The sequence below is a fragment of the Pelodiscus sinensis genome, chromosome 1 (assembly GCF_052426305.1).
Source record: "Pelodiscus sinensis isolate ZL-2025 chromosome 1, ASM5242630v1, whole genome shotgun sequence".
In the NCBI taxonomy this organism is placed as follows: Eukaryota; Metazoa; Chordata; order Testudines; family Trionychidae; genus Pelodiscus; species Pelodiscus sinensis.
The window spans coordinates 294709348-294733905 of NC_143052.1; the positions used below are offsets into that span (position 1 = coordinate 294709348).

The 24558-nt window shown below is 39.5% G+C and overlaps 2 protein-coding genes across 7 annotated transcripts in view; one reads left to right on the forward strand and one right to left on the reverse strand.

Moving 5' to 3' along the window:
- Positions 1 to 3073, forward strand: part of PHF11 (PHD finger protein 11) — a 32128-nt gene extending 29055 nt beyond the window's left edge. For all 3 annotated transcript variants that reach the window (XM_075919072.2, XM_075919070.2, XM_075919071.2), the window contains one exon: positions 1047 to 3073. In XM_075919072.2, the coding sequence (XP_075775187.1) occupies positions 1047 to 1183 (137 nt within the window). In that variant the 3' untranslated portion in view covers positions 1184 to 3073. The remainder of the gene's footprint in view (positions 1 to 1046) is intronic.
- A 5033-nt stretch (positions 3074 to 8106) lies between these two features.
- The window catches only part of RCBTB1 (RCC1 and BTB domain containing protein 1), a 42292-nt gene continuing 25840 nt past the window's right edge, over positions 8107 to 24558 (reverse strand). For all 4 annotated transcript variants that reach the window (XM_075919066.2, XM_075919068.2, XM_075919065.2 and 1 more), the window contains 7 exons: positions 21666 to 21773; positions 20723 to 20865; positions 16797 to 16987; positions 15661 to 15787; positions 14550 to 14701; positions 13422 to 13552; positions 8107 to 9091 (listed from right to left, as the gene is read on the reverse strand). In XM_075919066.2, the coding sequence (XP_075775181.1) occupies positions 8951 to 9091; positions 13422 to 13552; positions 14550 to 14701; positions 15661 to 15787; positions 16797 to 16987; positions 20723 to 20865; positions 21666 to 21773 (993 nt within the window). In that variant the 3' untranslated portion in view covers positions 8107 to 8950. The remainder of the gene's footprint in view (positions 9092 to 13421; positions 13553 to 14549; positions 14702 to 15660; positions 15788 to 16796; positions 16988 to 20722; positions 20866 to 21665; positions 21774 to 24558) is intronic.

The window sequence follows — 24558 nt, forward strand, 5'->3', positions numbered from 1 at the left end:
TCTGTGCGCACACAACCTTGTGCTTTGATAATGAAGATAGATGCTTTGGAAACTAATGCTGGAACACATGCATCCACATGAAGGCTGCTCTTAGAAACTTTGGCCCTTTCCATTGCTTTTCCTTCAGTTTTAACTTTCTCCACTGGATAGAATCTGACCATATGGCATTTTGAAACAGTCATGGAAGTCATGAGACTATACAAGCTACATCTGACTGCATAGAAGGGAGTATTTTTCAGTCATAGTTGAGAGCTAGGGTAGCAGCCAAGTCTCTAGTAGTAATCTGATGGCCTGATTTGCAGAGGTGCTGAGTGTTTACAAATCCAATTGAAGTAAATGGAAACTGCAAGGCTGTGTCTACATTGGCACCCTTTTCCGGAAAAGGGATGCTTATGAGACAAGTCGGAATTGCAAATGCCGCAGGGGATTTAAATATCCCCCACGGTATTTGCATGAACATGGCTGCCGCTTTTTCCAGCTTGGAGCTTTGCCGGAGAAAAGCGCCAGTCTAGACGGGATCTTTCGGAAAATAAAGCCTTTTCCAGAAGATCCCTTATTCCTCTTAAAATCAGGAATAAGGGATCTTCCGGAAAAAGCTTTATTTTCCGAAAGATCCCGTCTAGACTGGCGCTTTTCTCTAGCAAAGCCCCGAGCCGGAAAAAAGCGGCAGCCATGTTCATGCAAATGCCGCGAGTGATATTTAAATCCCCCGCGGCATTTGCAATTCCAACTTGTCTCATTAGCATCTCTTTTCCGAAAAAGGGTGCCAATGTAGACACAGACTATGTATTCCCCACTCTTCCACAGTTCAGCAACTCCAGTGCTTATATTGATTTTATTCAAATAAAGTAAAAATACCACCTTTTGGTAGAGACCAACCATAGTAGTGGTTAGCTTAAGGAATTTTGTTTGAGAAAGGTATGAAGATTTAATATTAAATCACAACTTTTACTTAAAGCCAGAGATAACACTCTTGTTAAATTATATGAATATGCCTATATTTATGTTCTTTACTGTGAACAGTGCTTTTTGTTTTGTTATTACAGGAACAGAGAAAAAACTTCAGGAGCTTCTGGAAACACGGAAAAAACTGGATACCCAGATTGAACTACTGAAAGATTTAAAAGAAGTCATTCCTTTCCAGGAAAATATAGCTAGTGCATCTAGTTCAGTGTCTGAATAACCAATACTTACTTCTCTCTATATCAATTCCATATTAAAGATTTTCTACTCATGGTCAATGTATAAAAGAGATTTGTTGAGGGCACACAAGAAACAATTAGGTGGTTTATTCATGTTTTATACCTCACTTTTGCAATAACTTTGTTATTTGTCCTTTTCCTTTTCAATTTTGTGTGGTTTAAAGAGTGTTAAAATTTAAAATCCTTCTGTACAAGGTTTTTTTTTTAAGTACTCCACAAGCCACTTTTTAAAATAATTTCAGTTACAGCAACCCCTATCATGTGATTTATCTGTGATTCAATGTCTGCTTATTAGAGACAGCAGACAAAATAATTGTTAAGGCTTTCCAAAGAAGAATTAACAAGACTTGCACTTGAAGAAGCCTTCTGAGTTCGAAGAAGCAGAAGGTGTTTTTTATTATGCTTTCTCATTTTATGGTTCGCGTAAGCAATTCTGTTTTAACTTCAATGGAGAGAGGTGGTATCCTTTAGTTGCTTGCAAACACTTAAGGATGGCTGGTGATCACCCTCTGAAAAATCATTTATGTAAAATAGTTAGGGAGTCAAGTACTACAGTAAGAACATTTATGGCTTCCATGTGTTATTTTGTCTTAAGATTATAATATTAATTGTTTAAATACAGAAAAGCAGAACATTTAGCTACAGAATTGCAAGGTAATGAAAAACTTGACAATAAAATGTTTTTTGTAAAGAAAGCTGTGTGTTGAGGAAAACTAGTAACAAAAAACAGTTTATGCACCAAAATATTTGTGTTTACAGTACAGCCCTGTAGTTTCCTGTGGCTAATCCACAGCTTTACCAGTTCTCAAAAAACCCTTGGCTTCATCTAGGAATGTTAAATTTTGATTAATTAACTAATCAAATAGTTGATGGGATTTCCATCGACTATTCCATTAGTCGATAAGAACTAGCATGTTCTGCCTTTGAAATGTGCAAGAGCCCGAGTGGAGGCTCTTGTACATTTCAAAACAGAAGCACCACATGGAGCCTGGGGTCAGTGGAGGAGTCTGAGTTTTCCGCTGACTCTGCCCCCCGCTGATCCCAGGCTCCCCATAGCGCTTCTGCTTTGAAATGCACAAGAGCCCTCACTGGGGCTCTTGGCATTTCAAAGATTGAAATGCCACGTGGAACTGGGGCCAGCAAGGAGTCCTCTGCTAACCCCCAGTTCCATGAGCGCTTCCACTGTGAAATGTACAAGAGCCCCAGCGGGGACTCTTGTACATTTCATCATTGGAAAGCTGCCGCTGTGCCCCTGCCCCCTCCCACAGAGCTGGAGCTGGGGGGAACCGGCTTTTAAACCAGCTTTGCCCCAACACTCCCTCCTCTTACCCCCCCATTGCTGCCTCTTTGTGATAGAGGCAACAAGAGGGGGGAACCGACTAGTCGACTAGTGTGTCGAGTATCCAATAAGCTTTTGCTTACATCCCTAGATTCATCATACTTCAGAGCACAGCTGTAACAGAAGATGCAGTACAATAGGAGAGTCATAGTAAGATTTTTTTCTTAAATATACTCAAGAGCCTTTGCTGCCTTACTACGAAATACATGAAATTAAACTACTTAAAAATAAAATATCTCTTGGTGCATTTAACACTTCACTTACTGTTATATAAAGTTAATAATGCACTCTGTCATTAGTGCAAATTAATATTTTTATTGTCAGCCAAAATATGTTGCAAGAGTCCTAAAGTCACAGATTAATATTTCCAAATAACTAGACAATCTATCAAAGTCTTTCATCTCTCCCTTCTAGGGAAAAGCTACTAGAAATGCTAGATCAGGGTGTGAGGAAACTTTTTGGGGATCAAGGGCCGCTGACCCACAGAAAAATCAGTCGGGGGCCGTGCACAACTGAGAAGCAAAACAAAAACTTAAACAAATCCTCACTGATATGGTCCCCAACTGCTGAGGAGAAAAACGCTTCCTACATTTCCCTTGCACACCGGAACCTGGGGCGGGGGACTCAGCCTAGTAGATTTTGTGTGCTCTAGTCCAGCAGTGGGGGAACTGGAGCACCAGCACAGGCTCCCCAACGCTGGAGGGGCCCGGAGTCTCGGGAGGAGGGGGCAGATTTATGTAAGCCAGGGGTCCCCTGGGCCTGAGGTTCTCCATCCCTATGCTAGATAGTATAGTATCGAGCAAATGTACACCCTATCTGTGTTCATAGCTCTATTTTTATCTTGTGCTAATCTGAATTTAGACTGGGGTTTTCAAAAATGCCTAGCAGATGGGATCCCAAATCCCATTAAATTTCAAATGTGGGTTGGGCACTTAGTGCCCTAAACCTTTTTTTAGAAATCTAAGTCTTGCTCTCCTGGTACAGTGGTTGGCTTTCAAATGTACACTGGGCAGTTATATTAATGCAAGTATCCCAGGTGAGGGGCAAAGCTGTACCCCAGCAGTTTGTGTGGTGTTGCAGCTACTTAGAGCAAAGCTAGCACATAGAAATGTGCATGAGCTAGAAATAATACATGCAACTCCATACAGCTGCACTCACAGTAGCAACAACTTGGATAATACTATGCAATATCATTTGCAAAATTGCTTAAGCAGTCTAAGAGTGTAAGAGTATTGAATTTCTGGAGGACTTAGGCTCTTTACCAGATTTGAAAACAGAATTTTATCCAGTGTTAGTCACAACATGTTCACGCACCACAGCCTAACAGCAACTCAGTTCATAGGGACGGGCTGCCTAGTCTAAGCCCCTCAACCTGAAGGGAAGAGCGAGGGCCATGGTAAGCTCTAGAACCTCTGCCTTTCCAGGATTACTGGACTTTTTTTTTCCTTTGGAGACACCTGTTTGAACTAACCCATGCAAACAAATTTTAAAAGACAAGATTTTTAGTAGTATTAAAACAAAAAAAACTGGTTAAACATTTATATTTGCATTTAGCTGAACTCATAGGATTCTCAGTTTAGACAGGGAAAAAGTGACACAACCCTTTTTCTGACCACTCTGATTTTCCTGTCAGTGACAATAGCTGCCCAGATAGCAGCTGCCCTTTCACTGCCTCTAGAACTTGCTTTTCAAAACCTTGTCACCAGGTCAGCTTGTATGTCCAGACATGACTCTCCCTAGGTGTCCCTCATACGTCTGTTACTGTAGCAGGTAGGTTTTATTAACATTTACAAAAGTAGCCTTTGGTCAGGAATGCCATTTGAGTGACAGAAAACTCATGAATGATGATTAACAGTGGCCTTTCAAAGGCTTAGTTTCCCCACTGCCAGCGCCTTTAGCTGCAATGGGAACGGTTCCAATAGCAGGACAATACACTGCTAAAAGTAGCCGTGTAGATGGGAGAAGCTCTGCTAGGCAGAAAGAACCAACCACGTAAAGTACAGAGCCTAGGGTTCAGGCCTGTAAGGCATTCTGTTCCCCTAAGCCAGTGGTTCCCAACCTTTTGTGGCTGCTGGGTGTCTCGGGGCGGGGCCACTCGTGCCACACGCCCGGGGTAGGGGGTCGCCCACGCACCTGGGGCCACCACTGCGCATGTGCCGCACACCGGGGGAAAGGGACCACCCACGCGCCCTAAGCCCAGGGCTGGCACCACGCATGTGCCGTGCACCAAGGGGGTGGCAAGCCCAGATGTTTCAGCGGGAGCACACCTCTCTCCATTGAAGTTAAAACAGAATTGCTTGAAATGCGGTGTCCAGAACTGGACACAATACTCCAATTGAGGCCTGATCCGAACAGAGTAGAGCGGAAGAATGACTTCTCATGTCTTGCTCACAACACACCTGTTAATACGTCCCAGAATCATGTTTGCTTTTTTTGCAACAGCATCACACTGCTGACTCATTCAGCTTGTGGTCCACTATAACCCCTAGATCCCTTTCTGCCGTACTCCTTCCTAGGCAGTCGCTTCCCATTCTGTTATGTGTAAAACTGATTGTTCCTTCCTAAGTGAAGCACTTTACATTTGTCTTTATAAAACTTCATCCTGTTTACCTCAGACCATTTCTCCAATTTGTCCAGATCATTTTGAATTATGACCCGATCCCTCCAGAGCAGTCGCAACCCCTCCCAGCTTGGTATCATCTGCAAACTTAATAAGCGTACTTTCTATGCCAATATCTAAATTGTTGATGAAGATATTGAACAGAGCCGGTCCCAAAACAGACCCAGGTGGAACCCCGCTTGTTATGCTCTTCCAGCAGGATTGTGAACCATTAATAACTACTGAGTATGGTTAGCCAGCCTGCTATGTACCCACCTTATAGTAGCCCCATCTAAGTTTTATTTGCCTACTTTATTGAGAAGAATATCATGTGAGACCGTATCATAGAATCATAGAATCATAGGACTGTAAGGGACCGCGAGAGGTCATCGAGTCCAGCCCCCCGCCTAAGTAGTTTGTTCCAGTGCTCAACTATCTGACAGTAAATGTTGCCTAACATCTAATCTAATCTCCCTTATTACAATTTAAACCCATTATTTCTTGTTCTGGCATCAGTGGATGAGTAGACTTTATCACTTTTCCCTCTTTAGAACCATTTTTCATGTACTCAAAGATTGTTATGTTGTCCCTCAGTCTCCTCTTCTGCATACTAAAACCCACGCTTTTTCAGTCTTTCCTCAAATGATGTAGGGCAGTGGTCACCAACCAGTAGATCAGGAACTAATGGTAGATTTTGGAGCCTCTGACAGGTGATTCCGACTGGTTTGGCCAAGAGGCTATCAAGTGCCAGCACTTCAGCTGCCCTCCCCCTCCCTGCTGCTCCTCTCCTGTCCTTTGCCTTGGAGCTGCCCCCCCCCTTTTCTGGAGTCTGCTGCTTGCAGTACAGAGCAGGGAAGGGAGAGGAGGGGGTGCTGATGTCAGGGTGCCCCCCTCTCCCACCCTGTATTCTATTTCCACAGAACAGAAGTGGGGGGCACAACAGGGCTTTGGAGGGAGGGAGTTTGCTGGCTGCCTTGGGAGTGGTGCAGATCCAGGGCAGTGGTGAGCCTGCCTTAGCCCCACTGCACCACCACCCAGGAGCCACCTGAGGTGAGCTGTGTCCAGCTGGAGCCAGCTTTGAACACCTGCCCCAGTCATAAACCCTCTCCTGCACCCCAACTGCCTGCCCTAGGCTCAGTTCAGAGCCCTTCTCACACTCCAAATCACTTAGCCCAAGACCAGAGCCAGCATCCCAACCCTCTGCCCCAGCCTGGTGAAAGGGAGGAAAGATGGGGAAGGGAGGATGGAGTGAGCAGGGGCAGGGCCTCAGAAGGGACACAAAGGAGGTGGGGCAAGGATATTTCAGTTTGAGGTAGCTCTTACATTCCACTTGAATTCAAATAGTGATCCTGTGATTAAAAAGGTTGGAGACCACGGATGTAGGGTGTAGAAAATGATTTATGTTGCTCTCCTCTGGATTTTCTCTAAAACCATTTACTGATAAGCTGATGCTTATCAGTTAAACAGTTGATCCATTCAGTTCAAAAATCCCTAATAGTCTGTTCTTGAGCCTTTAATAAATGTCTATTCAAACAGCTACCAAACTCTCCTGATATCTTTTTTCCTTTAATGTTAGTTTTGCATCCAAGATCTATTCTTTTAATCCAGATACTAGCCACCCCAACTAAAAGTAGATAAAACTAAAGACTGAGAGCCATTAGACACTAGCTCTCTGTGTGCCTTTACTCAGGAGGCAGGAGAGAAAAGCCAATTAACACTCTCCTCCAAAAGACTGACTCTTTTCCCAGATATTCTCCTAGAGCACCACAAAACTGCAAGTGAGTTGTCCTTGAACTCAGAATGCATTAAATCTAAAAGCATGAGCCTTAATTGCTTGAACTAGAGGACTTGCACACTTTTAGCAAAAACAGATTCAAAATTTCTATGCCACTAGAGTAGAAAGACCCAAACTGTTAATGGGGGTACACATTTGTCTTAATTTTATTCCAAAGCTACAACTGAAAAATTTATAGCAGCACAACTACAGTGCTGTTGTGCTTCCGCTGAAGACTTCTAAGCCAATGGGAGTGAGCTCTTCTACTGGCTTAACTCTACCACAGTGGGAGCTGGCAGCTTATGTCAGCAGATCTTCTCTTGATAATATAGCACCATCTATACTGGTGTTTAGGACTGCATAACTGCATTGCCTAGGAGTGTGGATTATCCATATATCTGAACAGCAGTTATAATGAAGTAGATTTGCAGTGTAGACCAGGGCTAAGTCATATTACAACTATCTTTCCTGTTTTACAATAGAAAAATCTAAACTATTGCCTAAAACTTGAAAGCAATTTCCTTTAGAGGACAATCCATCCATTTCCAAACTCTGCTCTTCCCAAATCAACTGTTTATTGTACTGTAATTCACACTGCTTCTCTGAACTGTTTTGTTTTTGGCTTGCAAAATAAATTCCTTGAGGTACTTAAATGCATTATTTTAGAAGAAAACACAAAAATATCAGATGCCAAATATCTTTTGGAATAAGAATAATCATAGAAAGTGAATATACTGATCTCTGAAATGCTATGCAAGAGTTGTAATTCAGAGAGGAAGGATGGTTCTGTGATTAAAGCACTGTGCAAGCTCTGAGTTTTCGGTTTTGCCACTTTTTTTTGTGTGTGGGCGGGTCACTGTGCCTCAGTTCTTCTGAGACATGGACATAATATTTTCCTATTTTACCGTAGCACCCTTTTTGTCTAAGCACTTCCCAAACACTTCAGGGAAACCCCTACATCTCTCTCATAGGATTGTCATGATAAAGTAATTTGACATTTGAGAGAGACATATTATATTGATGAGGGTCAAGCACATGAATAAATTCTCTATTTCCTGAAGTATGGACTGTTTGTTATGTGGAGCTGGACTGGAACTGGATTCTGTCAATATACATTTGCAACTTTATTTGTGGTAGATGTAATAAGAGATATGATATATCCCTCAAGTCAAAAGAGTTTACAGTGAATAAGTCAAAGAAATGTAATTTTATTACATGTAATTTTACAGTTTTTTTATACAATATTCCAATGCAAAACCCCCCAACTTTCCAACAGATTCCTCTCCCCTTATGTGGGATAGCCTCAACTTGATTTGGCCCTCAAAACCAAGCAGTAATATCTTTCAATTACTATTATAAATCTTCAAATGGCTAGGTTATATGTTGCAATTTGCATGTCAAAGTATGCCTAAAGGGCAGCTTTACTTCCAGTTCGATTAGCAAATTATCTGAGCATATTTTATAGCGATATCATCTTTCCTGCAGTTGTCTCTAAGCTTTGAATACATTTGATTATTTATACATAACAAAACTGCTACAAATGCATAATCATGCAACCACAATACAAAGAAATCTATCCTGTTTGTTCCTTCAGAGTAATTCTACAGAGCTAACATTTACAGGAAATGTTTCAATGGCTCAGTTCAGCTTATTCTGCAATGCTCAGGAGGTCCCAAAAGATAAGTTAGGAAATCCCAATTCCTGGCACCAAATATCCTCCTATCCCCTTCCTGATTCATTTCCCCCCACCTCAGAAGTAAACTCAAACACAGCAATGTGAAGATTTCCAGCTCTCCAAATGTGAGTGAATGTTAATCTTCTGACTTGCATCAGTTCAGAGTTTTTAAAGCATGGATACAGCACACAGATAATTTGCTGCAATTTCTGTATAGAGTTTTATATCCTCGATATTATGCAATTAGGTTTGGTTTGTTTTTCTTTACCTGCAGGGTTACATAATCCTCTTACGCATGAATACAGCAAACCAATTATGCCTGGTGCAACCCTACATCGTCCAAAACTTACAGCCGTGTGTTTCAGTTCTTAAAGGCGCCACATTTACTGGCTTTAGCAATGAATTCCTTTAGCAGGGGGCCATCCATTTGCCAAAACGCTGCAGTCTGTGTCACTTCCGTCAAATGATTGACACAAAACTTAAAGCAGAATTCTTCTAAATCCTAGACACAAAACAAAACAAAAAAGCCTTTTTATTAGCTTTTGTTAGACCATAAGAGACTATTTAGAACCAGGCTCAAATGCTTTTACATGTCTTTTGTAAATACATTGGAATTAAAAACAGATTACAGCGCTACATCAACACTATCCCGGCTGTTCTCAAAGCTTTTCTATACCATGCCCCATATTGCAACAGAAAACAAATCCTCCAAATTAACCACGAAGAAAAGAGGATACCCATGACTTTCAAACCTGTTTACAACTCAGTTTGAGCATCCGTGTTCTATTCAAAAGAGCACATTTTACTGAAGACAGATTCAACTGCCTCATCTCACCTCAAAATTTTTCCCTAACCTAGTCAAGAGTGTTGGCAGATTGGATTGGTTTCAGCTACTTCAGGAGGTGGCATGCAGGATGAACTGAGAACGCTGACAGATGAGCAAATGCCATCTTTGAAAAACAATACCAAGGACTGTGGATTGAGAAAATTCAGAGTAATTCTATTTCCACATTAAAGCCTGGTCTAAATACAAAGTTACACTGGTTTACCTAATGGAGTGATGCTGTACTGGTTTAAAGCAAAGCTAATTACAGTATATCATATCTAGATGGAGATGTCTTTAAAAAAAAAAAAAAACCAATAATGTTGATGCAGGACACCTCTATCAGAAATAAACCAGTAGTGAAATGACAATTTGTTTCTCATAGAAATAGTTAGCAGGAATGTATTGGGCATAAGGCAGCCCAAGCCCTGTACTTCAGTTCTACACCACACTAAAGTCTGACCCACAGCCAACCCAGAGAGCACCTTTCATCAAAAGATCAAAAAGCACCTCAAATAATTCTCACTTTGCACCCACGTGCTATTAATATTACATATAGAGTTACTAATTCTGCAGCCAAAAGCGAAGTCAGCCATAAATCCCAGATGTTGGCAGAGGATTCAATGATGATTGAAGTAGTCAGCTGTTCCATTTTAGAGAGGAACCTTATCATAATCTAGCATTGTAGCATGAAAGATAATCTGTTATAGCAAGGACTGCTGCATCCTAAGTATCCCCGCTCTGTGGAGAAGAACATCAAAGTGACAGACTTATCCAGTCTTATTTCAACAGCCAGTCAACAGAACATGTAATATTAGTTTTAAAGGAAGACAAGCCACCGATCACGTGCAAGTGTGATTAGGTGAAGCCATATTTACATTTCTGCACTTTTAGCCATTATGGAGAATTAGCTCATTGACATCAAATCAACCTTTCTTGACATAGGAATGCAAAAAATGCACAGGATCAGGATCGCTGTATCTGCATGCATGTCTTTGCTTGTGTTATATCATGTCTGTGTAATAAGTAACAGGCTTATGAAAAGATGAACATAGCCGTGAATTTTTATAACAAATGGACTAAAGTGATTTTAAATAAAACTACATCACATACACATTTACTGTAGTACTTTATTAATAGATTCCCATACTCCAAGTCCGTAACAAAAATACAAGCAGTATTACCATTACATGAAGAAACTTTGGAAAGTTTAGAAATGTCATAAAATTCAATAAGTCATATTTGTACACTGGATCAAAGTACAACCTCCATGTGTATACATAGTGATAAATGACAGAGGCACAAAATACTTCCAGTGATTAGTTAGCTGCAGAGAGAAACTGGACCTACAGTATTATTCTGACCATTACAATTCATTAATCCCAGAGAAACCAATTGTATCTTAGTTCTGAAAAGCATACAATTTCATCAAATGGAAGCTTAAATAGATTATGCAGTTTTAACTGATATTTTCTAGAGAAAGGACGTCCCATGGTATAACTACATTACTAAAGTCACCTGAACTTTCCATTTAGCTTACTGCACATGTCATTATATATTAGTGACATTTAAAATTGGCCTTTTGTATATTATAAATGCCCAAGAAAAGCTCAGGCCCGCAGTGCCTTCTATTTTTCTTTGGTTTGGCTTTTACACCTGTCAATTTGTAAGGCTGGCTGGGTACACAAACCCCAATTAGCAAAAGGCAGAATGGTCATCCTGTAGCAGAGCAGCTTTCTTCTCCCACTCTTTAAAAAGGAGAATCATGAAGGCACATGGGAAACACATTCTGCAGGACTATTTCACCTCTGCCTCCCAAACCATACCTGCCTTTGTGAAATTAAAACAGATAACTTTCCATTTAGAATAAAAAGCTTTGTATTGTCATCTATTATCTCCAAAACAAAAAGACATTGCAAGTAGCAAAAGGTTTGAGAAGTGCAATTCTTTTAACAGATGAAGTTAAGCTTTAAGGTAAGCACAAGTTCAAATGGATACCTATGTACATCTACAAAACACAAGAAAAAAGTGAATGATATGTGATCTATGAAATAACAGCCTTTGATAAGAGTGAAGAACCTATAGGAATGTACTGAGCTCCAGCAAAGTTGCACATTCGGTAGCAAAGGCTAGTCTGAATACAAAAATGCCAAAGGAAATCAAGAATCAACAATGAGGACCTATAGATCCTCAAAGAGCAATCTGCCAGCTGGTCTGATTAAACAGCAAAAGTTAAATATTACTTCATAATGAGAAAAATGTAGTTTACATGTCCCCTCCATGTGCCACCTGCCTGACTTCATAGTTTAGTTAGCTGGCTCCATGAGGAGTTTTTCTTCCTGCCATTAATTCCGCTGTAGCAACAGATTCACGATTAAGGGTTGGAAAGGAACTGTACTTTGATTATAAATTGATTTTTGTTAAGTTAATCAAAACAACGCTTATTTCACTACATTTATTAGTTGAGTAATTAAAGAATTTAGATCTCTCAAAAAACTGAGACACTGATTGGGAGTTGGAAAACCAGTAAAGATTGTTTTCTACTTCAAATATAGGAGTAAGAATTGCTATGAGAGTGGCTACATCACTTACTCAACTTCTAATTTATTGTTTGTGCCTTTAGAAGCCATATGCCTGAAGATTAAAAACCAGGTGAGAGGATGAGTTCTCCAAATTCTAAAAACTTGAAGGAGATGGTCACCAGAAGAAAGTTTATTTCACTAACAGATAATACTTACTTTGTTGAATAAATCAATGTTTTAAATGCAAAACAGGTATTGTTGGAAACTTTTTTCTTATGCATTTAGCATATTTTAGATAGTTTCATTTAATTAATGAAAAGCAATTTTAAATTACACTTTGTGCATTTAATTGTATTCCCAATTCCAACCAAATGCATCTTGACACGTTATGACTAAAAATTAATCTACTATATATGTAAAGCATCATTCACCATTTTCTAACAATAAAAATGTAGCAACACTGAATATAGTTATTATACATAATTTCTTAAATAAATATGGAGAGAGGCATATAATGTAACTGCCTAGTTAGCAGAAAGTACCACCACATTTAGTGTAAAGGCTATATTTAGTTGCAAATCAACATTTAATAATTACCAACCCGTGAGACTTTAAAGTAGTTAAGGAAATAAACAAAACAAAAAAGGATAAAATGTGAAACAAGATTAAAATCAATTTCCTGCTTGCCAATTTAAATTGGTGATTAAAATTGCTTTGATTTAAAGTCAATCTACCCGGAGTGCAAGGGAATGGAAATTTCTATAGCACCATTTTGATTCTAAGTATAAATCAAGAGGAAGCAAACAGGTCCATCTGGTGCCTATTGTGTCACCTACTTCTAAGTTACTTTCTTAACAAAGTTCAGACACCACCGTCAGTACCCCACCATCAATAATGTTACAAGAAAAATCCTGAACACATGAAGAGGATTTAAAAAGCTGTACATATTTAAACGTATTAAACAAAGATTAGTGTTATAAAACCAATCAGCAGGACTTTTAGAATCCCCAGGTTTTGCTTTCTTTTTAATGCCTGCCCTTTATTTGCAAGGTAGTATTTTCAACCTCCAGATAAAAGTTTTCAGCATAGAATTTTTTCCCCCCAGATAACATGGAGCAATGCTTTAGGAAGCTAGGAAAAATGGCATAAAATTGCTACTATGAACTAGACAAAATGGAAGTTATTTATATTATGCCTCATTCAGTAAGTTGATTATATATGCATAAGGATTATTTCAAAATGGTAGTTAATTTGTCTACTACAAGTTCAGTGGAAAGATCTGGCTTTCAATCTGAACAGAATGGCTACACAATCCAAGGAACAGGGCCAGAACTGTACTGCTCTGATTCTGAGCGCAACAAGCAATTCTCTCAATTAAAATGGAGATGTATTAATACAGTTTTTTTTGTAAAGCTGTCAGCTATGCTCCATGGTTCTGGTCAAAACGTAGTTGTCTATTTAGTGAATTTAGTCTTTTAGAAGTTTACCTCTGCATCATATCTCACTGCAGCAGAGAGCAATGAAAACGCATTTTCCACAGTGATTCCTCTCTTGATAATGTGTTGACACAGTTTTTTCAATCTGTTTTCACAATAAGATGTAGCCAAATCCAAAAGTCCTGAAATTAAAATGCCATTATATTAGCCACTTCTACTCTCAACTTTTACAGTACGAAGGCAAGCTCTAAACCATGTCTTCATTCTATGCATGAAGTATAGTTATGTCTACACTGCAGCTGAGAGCCTACCTCCCAGCCTCAGTTGATGGGGAGGAACTGTGCTTGAACTAGCACACTACAAACACTGCAGAGTAGGTGGTAACCTGGGCTAATCATTCACATGACAAGGATCTGAGCTAGCCCAAACTGCCACCTGTGGCCACAACTGCTATTGTAAGCTTGAGCAGATCTAGTACATGTGTGTAACTATCCAGGCTGGAAAGCACACTCCCAGCTGCAATATAGACATACCCAAATACTACACCATACATACATTGAACTGGGTGTTATTTCAGAAGATCAGCTTTACTGACAGGCAAGAAGAAACAGAGGACTTTTCACTACTTTTAAGCACCATCCCATTAACACTTACATAAGAGCTTATCCCTAAGCACAAGCTGTTCCACTGACATCAACAGGACTACACAGATGCATAAAACGTTAAGTACACGTGTAAGTGCTTGCAACATAGGAGCCCTGGTTACAGAACAGGGAAAGTATAAAGTGCAAAACTGTTATTATAAAAGCTAGAGTTTAACTCAGGGCATGTCCACTCTTCTGGGTAAAAACTACCACATTATATGAACTGAATTTTTTGTTCGAGTAATTTCAAAGCATAATTGTTTCAATTTAGCAAATGTATAAATGCTTTCTTCTGAAGAGAAATTTAAGCACCTCCTGTACCCTTTTAGTCTCTGTATTTGCTGCTCAATTTATTCACAGCTTACACAGTATATCTGTAGCAAGTTGTTAGTTTACTTTTAAAGCATAAGTTATCATAAAACTGATCATATGTTGGTCTTAAAAACCATACATGCATCATTATTCCCCCGCACCTTTTTTACCCGTTTATCAAGACACTGAATTTATATAATGTGGACAAAGAAGGCTGTGCTACCTATCGCATCTTCAGGTGGCAGATCAACGCTGTCTGTATATAGGTACTCAAGGAAGGCACGATACACTGGGTAAGAAAACTGGTCTATTTCTATCACCTCTTTCATGTCCTCATTCCAATATGACTGGAACATGGTTCTGAAGTGTTCACATCTGGAACAGGAAGGCAGAATATTTCTCTGGCATATAACATGACAAATGAACACTATATTAGAGGACATTTTAAATAAAACTTCTCTTCATTTTATCTAAATACAAATGTCACTAACTACCAAAAAGAGTATGTTCTCTTCCCAGTACTGGTGTACATAAAAAGTAATATTTGTCATCAAGAAATGAAAAGCAATTGTGTGTATGACACATCAGACAAGAATTTGAAATAAAGAATTAAGTTTGGTACACATGGAATTTAATAAAAGGTTTTAATACTTTTTAAATAAAGAAACAAGCCCTTGCTGTTAAGTCTGAATAACATCTTCTGAGACTGGATTAGTAAAAACTGGCATTTTGGTTCCTTCTCAAATTTAGTATTTAACATTCTCATTCCAGTAGGTTACACTTAGAAAAATAAAATGTAAAAAGAATGGTGTTTCATTCATGTGTATTAAGAGTCAATGCAATTAACCATTTAGTCACTTATCTTTGTTAACCAGATCTTTTAAAAACAAGATATTACCCAAGAAAATTCCAAGACAGCTACTGACCCTTGACAAAATAAAGATATTAACACACTGATTCAGACAAATCACCCTCATTTCTAAATATATTTGTGTGGAAACTGTGTCGAACTCTTCATCTGAAGAAGTAGGTTGTGCCCACAAAAACTCATGATACCATCTACATTTTTTGTTAGTCTCTAAGGTGCTAAACTATTTGCTGTTTAAGTTTTTTCACAGCTACCCCTCTGAAACTTGTGTCAAACTCATCCTTTTAAGTAGTCCAAAATACAAACTTAAATAATTTCAATAATAGTGAACTGTCTTAAAAGTTCAAGTACACCTTCGCTGTTGGACAGCACTGTAGATGGATTTCTTTGACAAGACAAGTTAATGGGTTGCTCTCTATGCAGTGTAGGAATTGCTGACCAAGAATCCATGAAACATGAACACTACCTGATTTTTAGAACAGCTTTATGGACATGGATGTATTTTCCATCTACACGGAATTTTAGGTCTGATGTTTCTGGACTGTCAAATTCTTTCTTCAGAGACTCAGCTACTGTTAAGGAGTCTTCATGCTCTAATGATTTAAAAAAAAAACAAGTTTTGAAAACAAAATACATTCTGCCTAATACATTTGCAAACTGGCTAGACAACAAGAGAAGATGATAACTACATGATGTTTACTTCCTAAACATCTGACAGATCTATGCTGGTAACCCTAACTGTGGTTCAGTGTTACCAAGTGCTCACTTTATAAGCCAATTATGAGAACACAACATATGATCAGTGTGTCATGAAAAGAGAGGGTGATACGACAGCCTTACAACTGCTATCAAGGATACAGTAATTCTTCAGATTTAATTTTCAAAACAACGCACCAAAATGTATGTTAGCATTAGTGAAAGGTGCTGGATTAAGCCTGGCAACTGAAATCCTTCATTTACCTATAAAAGTGTACAAGTCAGTAGCAGCACAAGCTTTCAGAGACTAGGGGCACTGCGAGAAACCTAACCATGAACTCAGTAACCCCAATTCTGACCACCCCCAAGAACTGGTGAGAGCCCCGTGGGATCTACTGCAAGCGTGTTTCATGAGAATGCATGAAGAATGATTAAGAGCATCATTTCATGTAGTATGTTGTGCCCCACAATGCTATTCTCTTATTCATCTGACAGCGCTCCAACTGCCCTTCATTGTATTAGTTACAGCGTTGCTTACTGGTGCAGGGAATACTGACACCAGCTTTCCACAGCACACGTTGTGATACATCTGCACCCAGGGACCCCTCATTTCTATGCAGAGTTGTAAGTCATGCAAGCAGAGAAGCACAGTGGTCTATTCTATTCTTCTGATGGTGGATTTCTAGCAGTCCAGTAGCATACATGACAATGGTAAGTGCACATTATGTGGATTTTTAAGTATGTAAACATCTAATCACAAAACAAACTGGTTTTACCCTTAGCTATAATGGAGCTACTGCTCCACACTCTTATACAGATTCTAAGCACACACATTTTTAAACTAATAGGAAATTGGTTCCATACAAACACTTTTGCACTGCATAACAAGTCCCAGCTTGCTCTCACCTACTGAGAGGATGCGCCACATCACAGCAGGAGTAGAAAAGCAAGCAAACACATCATCAGTGCATGTAAAGTGAGTGAGGTGAGGAAGAACAACAGACTGGCCACGGCACTGGCCCCACATGTACACTTGGCCACCTTGGGTCTTGGCAGCAGAAGTGTGAGAAGAGTGGCAGGCTGCAATCTCTACAACCCTATGAATGGGGGGGGAAAAAAAAATCAAAAGAAAGTGCAGTTTGTCTACAACGTGTATTTAAAAATCAGATGCATAAAATTCAAGGATAACTTAAGTGTGTTCATAGGAAAAGTAGAAAATATGCTAATCTGCACTCCTGTATTTTCTTTTGACTGGTTATCAATTCAAGCCAAATTGAACAGCCTTCACATAAACAGATTCAGTATTAAGTTACAAAAACATAAGCATGCGCGGTATCAGATTAGTTTGACATTTCCAGAAAATGGCACCCAAGTCTTTCAACCAACATTCTTCACATCTTATCCGCAATCGGTACTTAACGGGCAAAGGTTTCTAATACAAATAATCAGGTATTGCAATACATATAAGCAAAACCTAAGGATAAGCATGAAAAAAATTACTGCCTTCATATTTGTGACTAGATTTGGGAAGTAGCCTGGAAAGCTATTCCAAAATTAATGGTACATGCTTTCCACACCTTCTGTTTTCAAACACTTCCATGAGATAGTTCTCTCATTTTAAATTATTAATATCACTGCATTAAACATGTCTTTTGAAGCAAGCACTTAAAATACTTTAATAAAGAATCTCCCAGGCCCTCTTTGTATGGGCTCCAATATTTAGATAGGGATACAGCCTGCCATAAAACATGCCTATGTTTTTGGCATCATGTTTCATTTAGTCCCACAACCTACCCCCACACTGTTTAATACCTGTTTGGAAAACAACAAATTGACAGGATCATAATTTTAAATATTCACATTATTCCAAAAACTGAATAATTTTACAGTAAAAAATATGTCCACAGTGTTTGAAGAACTGCAGCTGCTGTCCTACACTTATTCTGCTCTCTGTGCTCAAATGATCGCTGAACTATTATCTGAAATAATTATATACACATAATCACATTCCCATAAATAGAATTGTAAGGACATGTCCAGAATCTTGTTCAGCTGGTGAACAATGCCATAGAAACAAAGAGCAGGGGGATAAGAACTGTCTTTTCTTGTTTCTCCCCCACCCTCCCTTCCCCATGTTAAAAATATAGCCACCAGTGTTTCAGGTTCTTTTCACATTTAAAAAAGTCAGTGGTAGAGCATAAGAATGGCCTTGCTAGACAGACCAAAGATCCATCTAGCCCAGTATCCTGTCCAACAGTGGCCAATGCCAGGTGCCCCAGAGGGAATGAACAGAACAGGGAACCTCCCTTATTACTCATTCCCAGCTTCTGACATTCTTCTGAGGGTAGGGACACCATTCCTGAACTTACCTGACTAGTTTTCCTGCCCATCTTGGCTAATAGCAACTGATGGACCTAACAGCCATGAATTTATCTAGTTCGTTTTTGAACCCTATTAAAGTCCTGGTCTCCACAGCATCCTCTGCAAGGAGTTCCACAGGTTGACTGTGTTTTGCATGAAGAAATACTTTTTTGTTTGAATCGTCGGCTGTGGTGTTCAAGCTCTGGGAGGGAGGGGGAAGATAGGGACAGATCATGAATCAAAGAATCTGTGGCACTCTGAAACTATTAGGAGGAAAGGGGAGGAGTAAAAGTGCATGGCTCCAGTGTCCCAGTGTGAAAGATGCATGGAAGAGGAGTACAGACAGGGTTCCCACTAAGATTTTCCACCCATGAGTGAAGCGAGTTTTGTCTTGTGCACCAGTACTGAGTTCATGTGCACTTGTTCGGATGTGTGCCACTGTGGCACTCAAGTTATTAATAAATAGCTTATAAACCTCTCCCTTTTCCCTTCTGCTGTCATGTCTCCCACCCCTCAACCTCTGTTGTCTTGGCTCCTTCCCTTCTCACTCCCTTCACCCCTATGCTATTTTTAGTGCCACAGTCCTGGCCCCAGCTGCTCCCAGGGCAGGACCACATGCCGGGACTGGAGCAGAGGCCACCCACAGGGCTGGTTCCTGCAGACGGCCTTGGCTCCAGCTGGAGTAAAGCAGCAGCCACACAAGGCCTGTTCTAGCTGAGGCAGCCTCATGGGAACAGCCTCACCTCATGTGCCCTGGCTCCAAACGGGACAAAAGGGCAGCTGCCCACCACCAGGAACCCACCAGGCCAGAGGCTGCCACCACTCACCTTCCGTTCCAGCAGGAAGGCTCTTACAAGGATGAGAGTAGACCTAAAATTGTGTGTGTGGCCGTGCAGTTTAGAGGGAACACGGATACAGACAGGAGGTATGCAGGCCACAGAAGGAACCCCAGTGAGCTGGAGGCTGCAGATTGCCCACCACTGGTCATGTAGCCCACTTAGTGGAAGGAGTGCCAATCATCTGGCCCACTCTAGTTCTGGTTGCTCATCACTGTTTGAGAATATAAGCTCCTATGGTCAAAATTGGTCTGTATTATAGCGAATCAAGCACATAGCCTTTTATTTATTTCTTTGATAGAGGTCCTCTATTTGGTGGTCAGCTATACTCCAATTCTTTTCCTCAAGGTTAAAGCTCCAAGTTACCTCAAACTTCCTTTTAAACTATTAGGCTTCATCCTGGATGTGCAATCCAAATTCAATGACACATCATACTTATTTCTCAGGGCGGCATGGCACTCCAAAAAGATTTGCAAATAGCTTGTATTAGCAGTATTTATATAGACAGCATATTGGGTAATATGTACAGAAAACAGGAGCAGCAAGCATTAAAATATAGCCCACCTGAAAAAAACTGTCATATAGGCACTGACTCCAAGAAAAACTAGTCAGGTAAGTTCAGTAAGGGAGGGTAGGTTCATCTAAATTGCTTTTTTTCCTGGAACATTTTTCCCATTTTATCATTAGCAAGCTATTATCCACTTCATATTTCTGAAATACAGATTTTTAAAAACAAAAATCCCATGCCTCAAGACAAATTCAGAACCAATCATAAGTTCTCCATGCACCTCACTTGAACCACTATTTAAGAGAAAATAAAACCCTCTTCTGATCTTTCCTCCCATCAGTGTTTTCCATCATCCAGTTTGTTTCTGATTCTTTCACTTGAATTCCTTTGCAAAAGCACCATTTTTTACCCTCTTTAGTGTTGCTGAATTTTTAGCAGACTCAAGACTGAAAAGTTTTGTCACCTCACAATAAGATGCAAAGACATTTTGTGAATGGCCTTGGTTTCCGAAATGGAAGATGTAGCTGTATAAAGAAAAGAAAGCCAGATGCTGAATGTCTGCCCATTAGATATTTGCACAAACAGGACTAGGTACAATGAGAACAGATCACTTATTAAAAATTGACATAATTCGGAAACATTTTGACTTTTAAGAGGAACTTACAGAACACACTGTTGGCTTTTGACTATAGACGCTCTCAGACTGCTGACTTTCCTATTTCTTCTGCATCATCAATCATCATCTACCAAGCTGTTAGTTTTTTTTAATTTAGGCATCAATATAGTTAACTTGGAACATATAAGCCAAATGTATTAATGAAAGAGGTCATTAGTGGAATGACTTGTTGAAATTAACATTTGGACTCCTTGTCCATTATATCTCTGCACAAGCTATGGATAGAATTTACATGCTTTCAAAGGTTAGCATAGGACGCATTACAGATACCAAAAAGCACCCACCTTGAATTTAGGAGGGAAAAAATAGGATAAGAGTATGGCAGAGTCCATGATTAACAAAAATAGGAACAAGTATTCATAAAGCAAGAAACACCTTTCTAGAACTACAGACTGCATAATGCATGCTCGCACAACCCAATTTAGAAATACGTTAGCTGGAGCAACATTACCTTTCTTTTTCCGTCATGATCTGGACTGGGCTTAGCTGGTTACTTTTACTGCCAGTTCCCAGCTGCCCGTAAGTGTTAGCTCCCCACGAATAGAGCAAACCCTCATCTGTTAGTGCTAGTGTGTGTGCATAGCCACAGGCAATCTGTAAGTAAATTTACAAGGATGACTATTAAAAAGAGAAATGAGTGGAAGACAAATTACACTGATTACATTAATATACCTGAAGTATGTTAAATACCTCCATCATTCTCCATTTTCCACCAGAAACTACTATTTCCTGATACTTACAGCTTACATAAAATGCATTAGCCCCAAGTACAAGAAAACCCCAAGCACTGTTAATTTAGTGTTCACTGTTTATTCCTCACTGTTTGCTGAAATTCAATTAACAAGTAATTTAAAAAAAAAATCTAGTATTCTTTGTTTCCAAAAGCTAAACAATCTGTCATAGATGAGAAACAAATTGGGTGGGGTCACACAACCACTTAACCTGGTCTACATCAGTCCTAACTGGAATGCTTATCTCCTGACTCCTAGCTCTGAGGTGCTGCTCACTAGTTTCTTTTCCCTAACCCACTAGATAGATAGCATATTAAGGCAAATCCTTTGAACTTCTTAGTTTCCCTGTTCTTGATCATTCCTTACATGCTTGCCCACCATATCCCTCTTCACCATGCCCCACAATATATAGAGATGGCACCTGCATGACATATTGCATGCACCATTTATTTACATGATTCAGTTATAAAGTATTTTGAAACATTCATGAGGTTATACAAAAGCAAGCATTATACAGATTATCCACAATCCGTCAGCTTTAATAGGTTTTACAAGAGCCTGACAACTAGAACACTGAAATCCTGAATTTAGAAACATGCTTATGACTCTGGGTGAAATTGACACACAACAGTCACACACTGTTTACTTCTACTTTGGACTTACCTGAAGTATACATACACCATGCAATGCTGCCACTCTACAAGGTGTGAGTTGATTGCCATTGTTTCCCAGACCTAGCTGACCATTACCATTGTAACCCCAGCCATATACCTAGTTTAAGAAAACAAATATTAAGCTACCTGTTGTGTATGTAAGAATACAGAAAATATAAGTTGTAACCAGAGACAATAGAAGTCTGTGGAGAGTGTCCCTTGAGATATTAAATCTCCACAAATCTAACAAGGGAGAGGGGAATGGAGATGAGGGTATATTATATTAATTTGATTTCTCCAACTTCTCAACATTTTAAAAGAAAGTTGGCTTTTTAAAATATGCCTGCGTTACTGTATCAATCTTTACTAACTCCATTCATCTAAAGAAGTGTTTTGTGCCCACAAAAGCTCATACCATCTATGGCTATGTCTACACTGGAGCCTATTGCGCAAAAACATGCAAATGAAGTGAAGCATGGACTATTGCATGCCTAATTTGCATAATTAATTAGGCTCCATTTTTGCACAAAACCCCCCTCTTGTACAAGCCTCTTGCGCAAAAATGGAGCCTCGTTGATTATGCAAATAAGGCGCAGTGATATTCCACACTTTGCCTAAATTGCATATTTTTTGTGCAAAAAGGGGCGCAGCGTAGACATAACCTGCATGTTTTTGTTAGTCTTTAAGGTGCTGCATGACAATTTGTTTTTTTCTTTTATCGGTCTAGTTTCCCAGAAGACATACCACTATCACAAAATCCCAAAAGTCTTTCTATGCTGGTCTAATATTTTTCAGCTGGCATAACTGTAAAGCAATCATCTTGATCAACAGAACCCCAACAGCAGAGCAGGCCATTGCTTCCCTGTTCAGAATCTGTCACTTTTCTACTGGCTTCCAGAAGAATGGAGAACATCAGAACACAACAGGTACAGTGCAACCCAGTTATCCACAGGTCACTAGGGAAAAAGTAACACAATGGAAAGACTGAGGATCCTTCAGACTCAGCCATCCTTCAACGGGAGATGCTGTGCTCTGGAACTGGGGTATCAGAAGCAGAGGAACAAATATCCAATTGGACGTTTCCAGTAGTGAGGCCACATTACAAACTTTTTGGAATCACGAAACGCAGTTAGATAAAGGCTAGAACAACTCTCATGATCTGTAGTTCACTTTTGCAGTGCACAGGACCACTGTATTAAATCTAAATTAAATGTGCTAGCTTCTAGATTATCATTTAAGCCTCACATACGATTCCCTATGGAGATGAATACATTTATACTTCAGAGCTGTTTCAGTCTTCTAGCTACAGACTCAGGGAAACATGCATCAATGCAACCTTTGCAACCAGAAAAAGTCTACAAGTTACACTGGGGGAAGAAAAAGCACACACTGTATCTGGAAAGATACTTGAACAAGTTGCTAAACCACCAATTTGGAAGCACCTGCATCATAATAAATAGGTTTGTAAGGAACAGCCAGCATTGATTTCTCAAGAACAAATCATGCCAAATCAACTTCAATTCCTAGTCTGAAAAGGGTTACTAACCTGACAGATGGGGAGGAAAGAAGTAGATGTAATATATGAATTTTGACAGGAATAGAGGAAGCTATATGGTGGGTACACAACTGGTTGAAAGAGTATTTAAGAGTAATTATCAATGGTTCAATGTAAAACTGGAAAAGCCCCTAGTGGGATCCTGGAGGGATCAGTCCTATTCAATATTTTCATTAATGACATGGATAATGGAGTGGAGAGAATTCAGATGATAGATACCAAGCTGCAGCAGCTGCAAGCACTTTGGAGGACAGATTCAAAATTCTTAAGGACCATGACAAATTGGAAGACTGGTCTGAATTCAAGATGAAGAAATTCAACCAAGGAAACTGTACAGTATTCCACTGGGGGGAGGGGAGAAATCACATGCATAACTACAGAAAGGGGAATAAGTAACCTGGTGGCAGGGCTCTACTTAACAGTCCTGCTCTACTTCACACTGATGAAAAACTTCAGCTGGTGTACTGTGTCCAGTTCTGTGTCACATTTTAGGAAGGATGTAAACAGATTGAAGAGCAATTCAAAGAGTAACAAAAATTAGGTCTCAAAAACTAGACCTGTGAGGGAAGATTAAAAATATTGGGCATATTTAGACTTCTTTGATGGGATCAACAAGCACACAGACAAGAATGTTCCCATGAATATAGTACACTTTTACTTTCAGAAAGCCTTTGACAAGGTCCCTCACCTAAGGCAGCAATCATGGGATAGGAGGGAAGATCCTCTCATGGATCAGTAACTGATTACAAGACAGGAAACAAAAGGCAGGTATATAAGGTTGGTTTTCACAATGGAGAGAGGTAAATAGCAGGGTCCCCCAAAGATCTCTATAGGAATCAATGTTGTACAATATTTATAAGTGATGGATCTGGAAAAGGGGGTAAAACAGTGAGGGGGCAAAGTTTGTAGATGAAATAAAAACTACTCAAGATAGTTCCTTTTGTAGTTCATTCCAAGAGAACTCGCAAAATTGGATTGACTAGACAACAAAATTGCATATGAAATTAAATAAATGCAAAGCAACATGCAGTGGAAAATATAATCCCAACTATGCATACAAAATTATCGGGTATAAATTAGCTGTTTCCATTCAAGAAAAAGCACTCATTCTCTGCTGCCCAAAAATTAACAAAATGTTAGTAACCATTAGAAAAGACGACAACAGAAAATAATGCCACTATATAAATCATTGGTCTGCCCATATTTTGAGTACAACATGCAACTCTGGTCACTTAATCTCAGAAAAGATTATTTTGGATAAGGAGCAAGGAAGGGCAACAAAAATAGTTAAGGGTCTGGAACAGCTTCCATTTGAGGAGAGATTAAAACAACAGGCTATTTAGCTTAG